Source organism: Engystomops pustulosus, chromosome 4 (assembly GCF_040894005.1).
Source record: "Engystomops pustulosus chromosome 4, aEngPut4.maternal, whole genome shotgun sequence".
Classification (NCBI taxonomy): domain Eukaryota; kingdom Metazoa; phylum Chordata; class Amphibia; order Anura; family Leptodactylidae; genus Engystomops; species Engystomops pustulosus.
In genome coordinates, this window is record NC_092414.1 from 98,751,519 (window position 1) to 98,764,353 (window position 12,835).

Genomic DNA, 12,835 nt, shown 5'->3' on the forward strand with positions numbered 1-12,835 from the left:
TACTAGTTTAAAAGTTGCTTCTACTTAATACTCAGCAATGGGTGGCTGAGGGAAAGAAAAGTTTCAAGCATATTTATACGGCTAGGACTTTTTTTAGAACGTAAAATTGCCTGAATAATCTGCTACGATACATGTACAGCCATTGATGTGACCTCTTCTGAGAAGGTTTTTTTTTTTTTAATATTAAGAGTTATAATTGTAATGTTTTGGCTGTGTCTTTTATCAAATAGCATCATGTGATACTACTCCAAGGCTTTGGAACTGAATAGGAAATGAGCATATGACTATATGCTGGGTAAACACCACAACACAATAATTATGATGAGTAATCCTACTTCTGTAGTACGTTGTCAGCCTACCTGTCACAAATATGTTTTTAGACATAGTGTACAATTAATGACAGATTCTTTAGTACTTACTTCAGGAGGAACTTCACGGGGTGGAAGCCTATGTCTTGGTAACCTTTCATATTCATATCTACCATCGTTCCACATTTCCTCTTTTCTGTAGTCCACTTAATTGTAGAGAAAAAAATGTATATTAATGGAAATGTAGCATATGTTTTATTCTACTAATTATAACCAGATACTACATGTTTTCCAGTAGCCACATGGCTATTACATATTATCAACAGTGAAGCCTGTGTAATAAATATACAGTTTTCTTTGTAATATGATAAAAAAGGCAGGACTGATGAAGACATAACAGACAGACAGTACCAGGGTTCAAAATTACAGGAAACATCTTGTTCTTCAACTTACTCTGATTCATATGATATACTATTCACAACACATTCAGTTCCTGTTGTAAGAAAAATAGAGAAAACAAGAGTTAACAAAAGAAAAATTTTTTTCTCTACAATGACTTAAAGAGAACCCGTCATGCAAAATAACCCCCCATAATCTAAATAGATTTTCATAAACTGCCATTAGAGAGCATTGCCTCTATCCCTTCATTGTCCCTCTACATGCCTGTAAACCTAAGCAATGAGGTCCTAAAGCTGTATGCAAATGACCTATGAAATGTCCAATGAGTCATTAGCATATTCAAGCTGTCCAGTTTATTCATGAGTGGGAGGCACAGCCACACCCACAGTGCATGACTGACAGTATTATGATGTAATGGCTGCTCCATGTGCTTCCTGGTGCTGGCGGCCACGCCCCCTGCAGCCTGTGTGTATGTATGTGAAAGATACAACAGCTCCAGGCTGCAGCCATGTTACAGCAGAACATGTCAGATTCATGTGTAGCTGATGTCTGTGTCTCTCACCTGTATATTAGGAGGATGCAGCATGTCAGCAGATGCAGCACACACACTAGCAATGCTTTACTATACATTACACACAGACATGAGCAGGGGGATGAGAGGGGAGGGGTAACAGGGGTGACATCACTGCCTCTGACCATGTGCCCAGCCTCATTTACATAATAAAGAAAAGAAGATTTTATAATGATTAATGTATGAAATAACTAGATAAAGGTTGGGATGGGATCCTTGTGAGCTGCTCCAACAGGTAGTAGTGACAGGATAAGTGACACAGACCTGATGACAGGTGTCCTTTAACACTGGACTGCGTGGTATTTGTTAAAAAAAACTAACAAAAAAAAAAAAACAGGTTTATTTTGACAATATAGACAAGAGGCATGGGTATATAATATTAATTTTTTTTTTTTAAATGATAAAAATAGGACTACACTTTGTGGGGGTGGATTGTTCCCTTCCTTACACAACAAAAAATACACTGGCTAGACAGGGTGTTGTGAATGGTAACTTTGACCCAAAAAGAATCGAGTGTCAGCTGGCTATAGCAGTACATCTGCTATAGATGTACTATAATAGTGAGGAGGCCTCGGTAACCAGGCGTACACACAGTGTATGAACATTCGACTGAAAGGTACTATACAATCAGTTATGGGCAAACAATAACAACAATTTCATATCTATGGACATTGTCGCGTAGTTGGTTAATCGGGCCTGTTTGTGCTGCCTGGCTTTTATAGCTTGGTTTGCTCATTTAGGGAGTTCACTTCTGCTGCCAAACATCCGTGTAGTAGGAGGGACTACAAAGTGATAGTCATATAGTGAGAAGTGAGCCAGCAGGATTCCCACTATGGCACCTCTGGTTTACAGGACTGTAAGGGGCTGGTAACTACAATGTAATGTAATACAATGTAAGGGGCTGGTAACTACAATGTTTCTTCCCGCATCACATAACCATGGACTATATCAGTGGTGGCGAACCTATGTCACTGGTGCCGGAGGTGGCACTCAGAGCCTTTTCTGTGGGCACCCAGGCCTTCACCCCAGCATAGAGTTTGCCAGACAGGAATCAAGGTTTCCTCCTGCGGTCCAAGACAGCTCAGGATGTGCCATGCCAAGCGCTATTTTAAAGCAACATCCTTGGCTGCCAGGACTACAGGAGGAGCAAGAAGGTGTGGCTAGACATGGATTGTCATTAGAATTCCTGCTCTGGGTCTCATGATTCTTCCTCTTCAGGGGACCCTGAAGGTTATCTACAATCCAAATTTCTCCATCTTCTTTCTATTGTATTGGTGTCCTCAGGTTGCCAATGCAGTTGAAACTTTTGATACAGCAGGAATCAATAAATAATTGCTTAAATTGGCATGTCAGCACTCATAGGTGGGTTTTGGTTGTAGTTTGGGCACTCTGTCTCTAAAAGGTTCGCCATCACTGGACTATATTGAAGAAACCTGTGAGCAGGGACACTGAACATGTATTACTGCCTGACTGTCACAATAATGACAAGCACAGAGGATTGTTTCTTCCCGCAGTGATAAGCCATTGTCTAAAATGTAATTCTCAGATAATAGCTACTTTTCAATAAACTTTTCTGGGCAAGTACAATACCCTAATACAATATTTATCCTTGTAGAGTTTGCATAAAGCTAAATGCTGCTGAAGGGGGCAGTCCTGTCATTACTGTCTGCATGCCCCCTCCATCATAACTAATCCCATGACCCACCAACCACTGCATGAGTGGATCAGAGGTCGCACAAACTATTTCTAAGAAGGGTAATAATATTCTTCTCGCCATTTTTGAGAGGATTATTGAGAGGAGGAATATGAAATTTTCAGTTATACAAATAAATTACTTCAATGGGTATATAGTGTTAATAGACGTCTGTTTATACAAGAAAATTGTTACAGACCGTTTTCCATGCTTAGATACTCCCCCCCCCCCCGTGCTTTCCTGAACCAGACTAGGGCTGACACCAGACCCCCTCCCCAGGATCAGGGCTAACACACCAGACCAGACTAGGGCTGACAGTAAAGCAATGGTAACAGTCAGTGATCTGTATACAAACATGCAGAAAGGATGCACATTGTATCTTCTCGTGATGTCTCTCACCCCCTCAGAGCTTAGAATGAGTGTCATAAATGGGGATTTCTGTGACAGGAGACTTATGATATCTGCCCACCTGTCACAGTACAGGCTGGGGATGTCACACAGACAGCTTGATCCTGATGATTACTTTGTTTACAGGAGGGCAAGCTAAACGTCATGTAGAAGGTCATGTGACCGAGTAACACATGACTCTTTATCAGAGCCAAGAGCTGCAGCGAAGAGCACAAATGACCTGCCTCTCACAGCCCTGTGGGGATGGAAAGTCCGACATGAGTAAATCTGCATGGGCCTTTTTTGACAGAGTAAAATTCCCTGTACAAGCATTATACAGGTGTTAAAGGGGTTCTCCAGCTACTGCCAGCCCCATTCACAGGGTATGGCCTAACTTGCTGATTGGTGGGGGTCTCAGTGATGACACGGATCTTGAGAACGGGGATTCATTATACCCCCATTGTGTTCAAGATGTTCATCTATTTGATGCTGATGGAGATAGCCGAGCGACACACTGGACAATGTTCATCAGCGCCATAGACATAAATAGAGCACAACGGATCCCTGTTCTCAAGATCCGTGGGAGATTCTGTGATTAGGGCACAACTTGCAATGGCTGGAGAATCCCTTTAACACAGGTCCTTTGGAGTGGATAGAATGTACCCTCCATACAGGACATACTTCACAGGAAGTCCCGAGTACTGCAGCCGGTGGGTCACATAACCCGTTGGCCCCAGCAGCTTTACACAAACTTTACCAGGGTGAGTACTACATGGGTGACCCTACTAGGATCTTGTATTTACCTTGGTAAAGTTTGCAAACAGTGGCGAGCCCCTGTGTAAAGAGCCTGTGTTTTGGAGCAGCTAGGAATCATTTTCACTATTTTTTGAAGCTAGATCTGCAGTCATAAGCCTACAATGCATGGGATGAGTGTAGGGAGGGCAGGGGCCTGAGCAGCACTAAAGCCGAGAGTTGTCTTCCAAATAAAACCTAGCCCTCCCAGACATGTATGACACCCATGGGTGCTGCTACTTCCGGGAGTAACGAGGCGAGTGTGAAAGTAGAAGATGCGGTCAGACAGAGGGCTGTGTGACTGCACAGGATGCACATGTCTCTGTGGTGTATCACATAACAGCTCCGGATCAGTACCTTCAGTACTACACAGAGCCGTGCCGCACAGTAACAAGAAGCGCCCGGGCAGCGCATCAGTACCATCAGTCCTCACCTGTACACAGCAGCTCTCTCCTGCGCTCTTATCATCACAACTTCCTGCGCACTCTACTTCTGGTCATGTGACCAGGTGACGTCACGCGCTACAGAACGCTCTGTGGGACAGAAAGCTCGCGCATGTAGGGGGCTTCCAAAACAATGGAGGCAGGAGTATGGATGAAGAAATGTTCCATTTTAGATGTACCGCCTAATAATGTCCTCACTACCAACTTACATGATACAATGTAACCAACTAACTCTTTTTTATAGTAACCAAAGATAAAAAAAAAGGACCATACAAATCATATACCACACAGATATATCAGGCATATTATATAGTGGAAACATGGCAAACAATGTACCACTCTCTTTCTATTATATTTCCTTTTCTTAGCTTGATAAATGACCAGCACTAATTATAGCAATAATTATTAAACCCAAATATATCTTTAAAGAGGACCTGTCACCTGTAAAAACGGCACTAGGAGCTGCACACCAAAGTAAGCAGCTCCTAGTGCTACAACCGTCCCAGCAGTGTTACACTGGTAGTGTTATCGGGAACCTCTCTCAAAGCGGTCCTACCTATTGAGAGGGCGGTCCGAGGCGTTGCCTCTTTCCCAGACCCGCCCCGCCCACTCCATAGGCCACCAATGACTGCCGACCATTATGCGGCAGTCACCACCCCTAATCCCGCCCCCTCATGAATACCCCAGACCACTTTGAGAGCCGTCCGGCGTTTCTACTGTACATCGCGGCAGTATCTGCTAGTGTTATCGGAGGTGTCAGATAAAGCTAGCTGTGTCTGTTGTAGCACTAGGAGCTGCTTACTTTTTTTTTTTTTTACAAGTGACAGGTCCTCTTTAACACAATAAATTCTAAGTCACGGTCTCGGTCTCATCATTTTTTTCAAATGTTAATTGAGAGTATGTAAAGAAACAGGTATCCAGTATGCCCATTTCTAGTTTTAGAACTGAAAAGACTTATATCAAAACTTTTTCCATAATCTGCTGTAAATATAAAATATAATGACTTACCCACGGGGCATAGTTAATATTTTCTGGCAGGCCTAGAGAAAGATTGCCCAATATTGGCATAAAGTAACCCTTCCCCGCACCCCTTCTCTACCCTAAAACTATTAACGGCCAAACAAACAAAATTCATCAAATAAATAGTTGGCCAACTTTACTTCTTTCTCTTCCCCCACTAAACACCTATTTCCAACCCCATCTAACTCCAGAAAATCTTAGGGAACCTATTCTTGAAACAAAGACTTATGATCCCAAAACAGAATGGGGGTCATTTACTAAGGGCCCAATTCGCGCTTTCCCAACGTGTTACCCGAATATTTCCGATTTGCGCCGATTTCCCCTGAATTGCCCCGGGATTTTGGCGTACACGATTGGATTGTGGTGCATCTGCACTGGCATGCACGCGACGGAAATCGGGGGGCGTGGCTGAATGAAAACCCGACGGATTCGGAAAAACCGCCGCATTTAAAAAAAAATCTGTCGCGGAGCTTGCACTTACCTTCACTCAGCCTGGCTCGGTGAACTCCAGCGCGTTCCGATACTTTTCAGCGCAGCAGCGCCACCTGGTGGACGGCGGAGGAACTGCCCTAATGAATCCCGGCCAGACTCGAATCCACCGCAAAGAACGCGCCGCTGGATCGCGAATGGACCAGGTAAGTAAATCTGCCCCAATATATTTAACTTGAGCAGCCCTAAAATAAGTCAGAAGATAGGAAACTCCAAGGACCCCCTTTTCCACCCTCATCCTCACCTTTATCAAAAAATTTGGACACTGACACAATTTTTTTACCAGTTTACTGAAACATATTCAGTAAAGGTGTGGTGCTTGAATTTGGAAGATTTTTCTGTGAAGAAAATGTGGTAAAAAGAGCTCTCAATGCAGGTGAAATAAGCCATCCTTAAAGGACATCTACCACCAAATTACCGCTGCTAGACTGTCCTAATACTGATGCTACCTCTAGGGGATGATGGGACATCTTTTTCACTAAATCCTGCTCCTCCGTTGTTGCAAAAAAAAAAAATAGTTTATTAAAATGTATAAATTAGCCTGAGGCGTTTAGGCACACATCACCTGAGCGCCTCATGCTCCGCTGCTCTGTAATTATTATTCATATTCACATCTCCGTTCCTCCCTTGTCTTTGAAGAGAGCCAGTGACGTCAGCCAGCTGTCTGCAAATCTTGCGCATGCAGGAGAACTCGTTCCTGACGGACAATTACCCAAACATAAAGCCAAAGCAACCCAGGTGTTTATTAAAGGAAACCTACCACTTTAAAATGACCCTTCTGACCCACAAATACCTTAAGCTAGCTCAGGATGAGCTGATGCCGAACCATATTTTCAATTAAACCAGAAACCGCTGTATTTGTAGAAAAATGATTTTCTTGTGGTAGTAAAATCTGTCTTTGGCGCTTCTGTAAGCGTCATGCGGCGCGCACCCCGGACCCTGCTCCGCGGTCACGCTCTCGTCAGCGCCGCTCCCGTCACTAATTTTGCAGTGCCCGAGAGCCGGTGACGTCACCGAGCTCTCGGGCACACTAGCGCATGCGCACCACCTCCTCCCGGCGCGTCGCGGCCGGATCCCATTGCGCATGCGTGAAGTCCCGAAGCCTCGCGATACTACGAGGCTTCGGGACTTCGCGCATGCGCAATGGGATCCGGCCGCGACGCGCCGGGAGGAGGTGGTGCGCATGCGCTAGTGTGCCCGAGAGCTCGGTGACGTCACCGGCTCTCGGGCACTGCAAAATTAGTGACGGGAGCGGCGCTGACGAGAGCGTGACCGCAGAGCAGGGTCCGGGGTGCGCGCCGCATGACGCTTACAGAAGCGCCGAAGACAGATTTTACTACCACAAGAAAATCATTTTTCTACAAATACAGCGGTTTCTGGTTTAATTGAAAATATGGTTCGGCATCAGCTCATCCTGAGCTAGCTTAAGGTATTTGTGGGTCAGAAGGGTCATTTTAAAGTGGTAGGTTTCCTTTAACCCCTTAAGGACGCAGCCATTTTGTAGCTTAAGGCTCAGCCCGATTTTTTGGATTCTGACCTGCGTCGCTTTATATGGTTATAACTTTTGAACACTGTTACTTATCAAAACGATTCTGAGATTGTTTTTTCCCCACATGTTGTACTTCATTTTAGTGGTAAATTTTGGCTGATAAGTTTTGCGTTTACTTACAAAAAAAAAGAAAATATGATAAATTTTTTGAAAAATTTGCCATTTTCGAAATTCTAAATCATTGCGTTTTCAGGCAGATAGATTTACCACCTAAATAAGTTGCTGAATAACATTTCCCATTTGTCTACTTTACATTTTCATAATTTCTGAAATGTCTGGATAATTTATTTTGATGTCACGCGGCTTACAAAAAGAATATCGCTTTTCCGGATTTTCAGAATTGACTATTTTGGGGATAAATACAGTTTTGAATGAAATTTTACATATTTAGCATCAAAACCCCCTATATAATCTACCCATTTTCAAATCTGCACCCCTCAAACTATCAGAAACCGCTTTTACGAAGATTGTTAACCCCTTGAGATCTTCATAGTAATTGAATCAAAATGGAGGTGAAATTTAGAATGGTCATATTGTTCCCTTATACGTTCATTTAGCACTAAAATTTACACATTTCCAAAATATAAAAAGAGAAAACCCACCATAAAATTTGTTCTGCAATTTCTCCCGAGTACAAAGACCCCCCACATGTGGCCATTACTTGTGTTATGGGGGCACAGCGAGACGCAGAAGGGAAGGAGAGCCCTGCAGCTGCCAGGATTTTAGTTTCCTCATTGGCCCCTTTTGAAGGCTATAAAATTTTCGCTTTTTCGTTATTTGGGCCATGTGATGCCATTTTTTTTGCGCGATGAGATGCTTTTTCCATTGTTACCATTTTGGGGTTAGTATCACCTATTGTTGAAAATTTAGGAACTTTTTTTGAGGGCAGGAGTAGAAAAGCATCAATTCTGTACTGGATTTTTTACTCTTTTTTTTTTTTGGTGTTCACCGTATAGACTAATAATCGTGTTATCTTTATTCTATGGGTCGATACGATTACGGGGATACCAGACTTGAATATATTTTCTTACGTTTTACTAAATTTGTCAAACAAAACCCTAATGTGGGGAAAAATCTATCATTTATGTATTGCCGTCTTCCAAGTGGCATAACATTGTTACTTTTTTGGCTACGGAGCTGGTTGATGGCTTATTTTTTGCGGGACATGTTGTACTTTGCACCAGTATCATGTCGGAGTACACATGGTTTTTTGATCACATTTTATAGCATTTTTTGTGGGATTGAATAGCTAAAAATCATAATTTTTGGAAGGTTTATAGCAGTTTTTTTTACGGCGTTTATCGTGGGGGTTCAATAATGATTTGCTTGTATTCTACGGGTTGTTACGGACGCGGTGATACTATATATGTGGGGTTTTTGTTATGATTTAGACTTTTTTGGGGTTATATGTCTCTTTATATGTTATGGGGCTTATGGGCATTTTTATTGATTTATTACTTTATTTTTTATTGAATAACATTTTTTTTTTTACTTTTTCACTTTTCCACCATGGGAAATGACCAAGCAATCATCTGATTGCTTGTTCATGATAATACTCTGCAATAATCATGTATTGCAGGGTATTATCAGTGTTAGCCTATGCACTTGCATAGGCTGGCACTATGCCAGTAAGATGACGTCACAGACGCCATCTTACTGGCAGTGCCTGCAGGCAGTGCTGGGGACCAGATCGGACCCCAGCACTTCCATAGCAGCGATCGGTGCCCCCCGAAAATGGTTCGGGGGGGCCGATCGTGGGGGAAAGACACCCTAGAGACATGTTAGATGCCGCGGTCGTGCTGACCGCGGCATTTAACGGGTTACACACCCGCGATCGGAGCCGACTCCAACCGCGGGTGTTACACTGGGGTGCCGGCTATTAGTTACAGCCGGCACCCCGTGTTTCCCGATGCCGGTTCGGCTCTGATCCAGAGCCGAGCCGGCATAAGCGCCGTGGCGGATATATCCGCCACTGAGCGCTAACTCACTGCGCTCCGTGGCGGATATATCCGCCACGGAGCGTGAAGGGGTTAAAGCAAAGAAGTGGAATAATCTTTAATGGATAGTCACCTGATTTAAACCAAATTGAGCATGCATTTCACTTGTTAAAGACTAAACTTTAGACAGGCCCACAAACAAGCAGCAACAACAAAAAAAAAAACTGCTGCAGTAAACGCCTGGCAAGAGATTAAAAAGGAGGAAAGACAGAGTGAGATCCATTATGTGTTCACATACATCTCCTATTCCCCAACAGGTTTCTGGTTATTCCAACTTGCAGGCCACTTTTCCTGCCTTTGGAGTAAAACCCTTTGCAGACTGTAGAAGAAAACGCTGACAGATAAGACCCTGTCTAAGCAGCTCCAACCTGCCTGTATTTAATAAGAGGCGAGAGGCTTTTAGTAGATATAGGCACCACCGCGGACGATGACGTAAGCCGACAATTCGGACCGAATCTAAGTGGTACCCGGGTTTTCACCAGAGCCTGCAGCCAAGCGGGTTGGACTTGTTGCAGCGTGGTACAACCAGGTCGTTTCACAGGTCCAACTTTGTCCACGGTGGCAGCTAAGGCGAAGTATACAGACGTCTGGCAGAATTGTAGTCAGGGACAGGCAGGAGGTCAGCATGGGATCAGAGTCGGGGACGTAGCAAAAGGTCAAGGCAGGCAGCAGAGGAGCGTAGTCGGGAATAGAACCGTGGTCACAATGGGAAAACACACTTATAGCATGGGAACAAGCTTTTTCTAAGGCTGCGAGGAATGGTGCGCAGGGAGAGGCTGGAATATAAAGGATTGTGGGAAATTGCCAGCAGCAATTAACGGTGTACTGGCCCTTTAAATCTTTTTAAGCCACGCCCGCTGGACCGGAAGCAGGATCGAGAACAGGTGAGTAGTGCGGGCGCCGCGCAGGTGGGCAGCGGAAGACACGGGTGAGCCGCGGGTGAGCCTGCAACAGTGCCCCCACCCACCTTGTGCCTCCCCCTCTTCATGGTAAGGAAAGTCTCAACCTCAGCGGCAGGCAGGCACACCGGAGTAGCAGAACACGAGTCTCAGGAACCTGGCGCTGTTGCTGAGTAGCCATCACCTGCTGCAGCATGGTGGTAACTTGTCCAAGCTGTTGTCCTTGCGTTGCAATCTGCTGGGATTGCTGGACCACGATGGTGGTAAGACCAGCTAGTTCAGGAAGCTGAACCTTGGCGGGATCCATGGCCGGATCTTACTATCAGGCTCCAGGGGTACACCGCGGACGATGGCGTTAGTCGTCACCTGGGACCAGAATCTAAGTGGTACACAGTTTTCACCAGAGCCCACCGCAAAGCAGGTTGGACTTGTTGCGGCGTGGTACCACCAGGTCGTTCAACAGGCACGACTTTGTCTGCTGTGGCGGGCAAGGCGAGATACAGAGACATTGAGGAGAACCGTAGTCTTAGACAGACAGGAGGTCAGGACAGGCAGCAAAGGACCATGGTCAGGATCAGAACCAGGGTCACAACGGGAATTCAGAACATGAGCACAGGGTATCAGGAACAAAGCTTTCTCAAAGGCACAAGGCACAAAGATCTGGCAGGGAGAGGCTGGGTTATAAGGGATACTGGGAATGGGCAGCACCAAACAACGGTGCACTGGGCCTCTAAACATTCGCGAGCTGGCGCGTGCGCCCCTAGGAGACAGAGACACCAGCGCACGACCGCCGGAGGCGGAACAGGTAAGTGAAGCAGGCGCCGCATTGGAGCATAGTTGAGCCCAGACCCAAGATGTGGGTCGTGAGGGCACCCGTGACACCAGCACATCTGGGACAAGTCCATCCACCAATGCCACATTCTACCACAGACTGAACAAGAGTTGAATGACGCTTTCATGGAGTTGTCCAGAGGTTTAAAAACATGGATGTTTTCTTCCAAAAACACCTCTTCTCCTTACCAAGGTTATGTGTGTTATTGCTCCATTATTTGCTATAAATAAGAGCTGCAGCACCAACACAAACCAAGGTCCGGTGTGGGACTGTTTTTTGAAGAAAGCATCCAGGCTCTAACTAAGAGAGGCTGGGCCCCATAGAAGATTTCTGGGGCCCCCTCTCCCCTTTAAAAAATATATACATATTTGTAAAATCATACACATTTATATACTTATATACAATCACTTAAAGTTCTACACATATACACACATTAAACTCATATGCACACATTTCTGTACTTATATTTATTAATACACTCATACATACATTATATACAATTTCATAAAGCATATACACACACAAAATATGTACACATATTTATACATTATAGACATGTATAGTATATACACATCATATACACACATTATGTATAGTACATATACATTATAAACACATATTCATATACACTCATACAGCATATACATAAACACACATACAGCATATACACACCATAAACACACACATTATATACATGCATCGATAACAGCCACTATGCAGCTGAGGGTTTGTCACAGTTGAATCCCACCTGCCAGGTGTGCAAGGGGTTAATTACTGCACACTGATTAAACGTTACTTTTCAGGATCTCTGCTTGTTGTCAGTGACTGAAGACAATGGGGCACATTTACTAAGAATGGTTCAAACTGCACTAAGTGTGGCTTGCCTGTGTATAATGTAGGGTGACACACTTCTGTTGGACTTGCATGTTAAATCTGGCGCTCGGTCCGACTGAGCACCGGAACGCCCCCTAATTTGTGTCGCATTATTCCTAGTGCAGCTGCGCCACAAAATGGTGGTGCAGACACTTCTTAAATACCTGTGCAAGCAGTTTGCACTAGAAAGAAGTGCAGTGTCCACCAGAAAACTGGCGCAAAGTCCTTAGTAAATGTGCCCCAATGGCCTGAGGAGTTCCATTCATTGAAAGCAACAGAGGTCTTGTAAATGTAAAGTAATATTTACACTCTGCAATCATATGTTGTGTCCCAGGGATGGTGCAACTCTTTGGCCGGCATGTGCTGCACGCTGTGTGGCTAGGGCTGCTGCTGTTCCCCGAGACTCTGGTGGATCAGCAGCCCTGTGTACAGACAGTGCGGCAGCTGCTGTGTTAGCATGTGCCGGTGTAAATTGTGGGGATCTGACGGTGCCCCTACCTTGCATTTATCATATGCTGGCTTATCATAAGGGCAACTCCCCCATCACGACGGATACATCAAGAGGCACAGACCGCTCCCTTGC

At 44.6% G+C, this 12,835-nt stretch overlaps 1 protein-coding gene across 2 annotated transcripts in view; it reads right to left on the reverse strand.

Moving 5' to 3' along the window:
• The window catches only part of PPHLN1 (periphilin 1), a 67,905-nt gene extending 62,846 nt beyond the window's left edge, over positions 1–5,059 (reverse strand). The window contains exons 1-3 of one of the 2 annotated variants that reach the window (XM_072146865.1): positions 5,035–5,059; positions 762–801; positions 420–514 (exon numbers count right to left, since the gene is read on the reverse strand). In XM_072146865.1, the coding sequence (XP_072002966.1) occupies positions 420–514; positions 762–771 (105 nt within the window). In that variant the 5' untranslated portion in view covers positions 772–801; positions 5,035–5,059. Of the gene's footprint in view, positions 1–419; positions 515–761; positions 802–4,583; positions 4,728–5,034 lie in introns of those variants that run through there. The other variant, XM_072146864.1, reaches the window with a different exon arrangement.
• Positions 5,060–12,835: the final 7,776 nt, after the last annotated feature.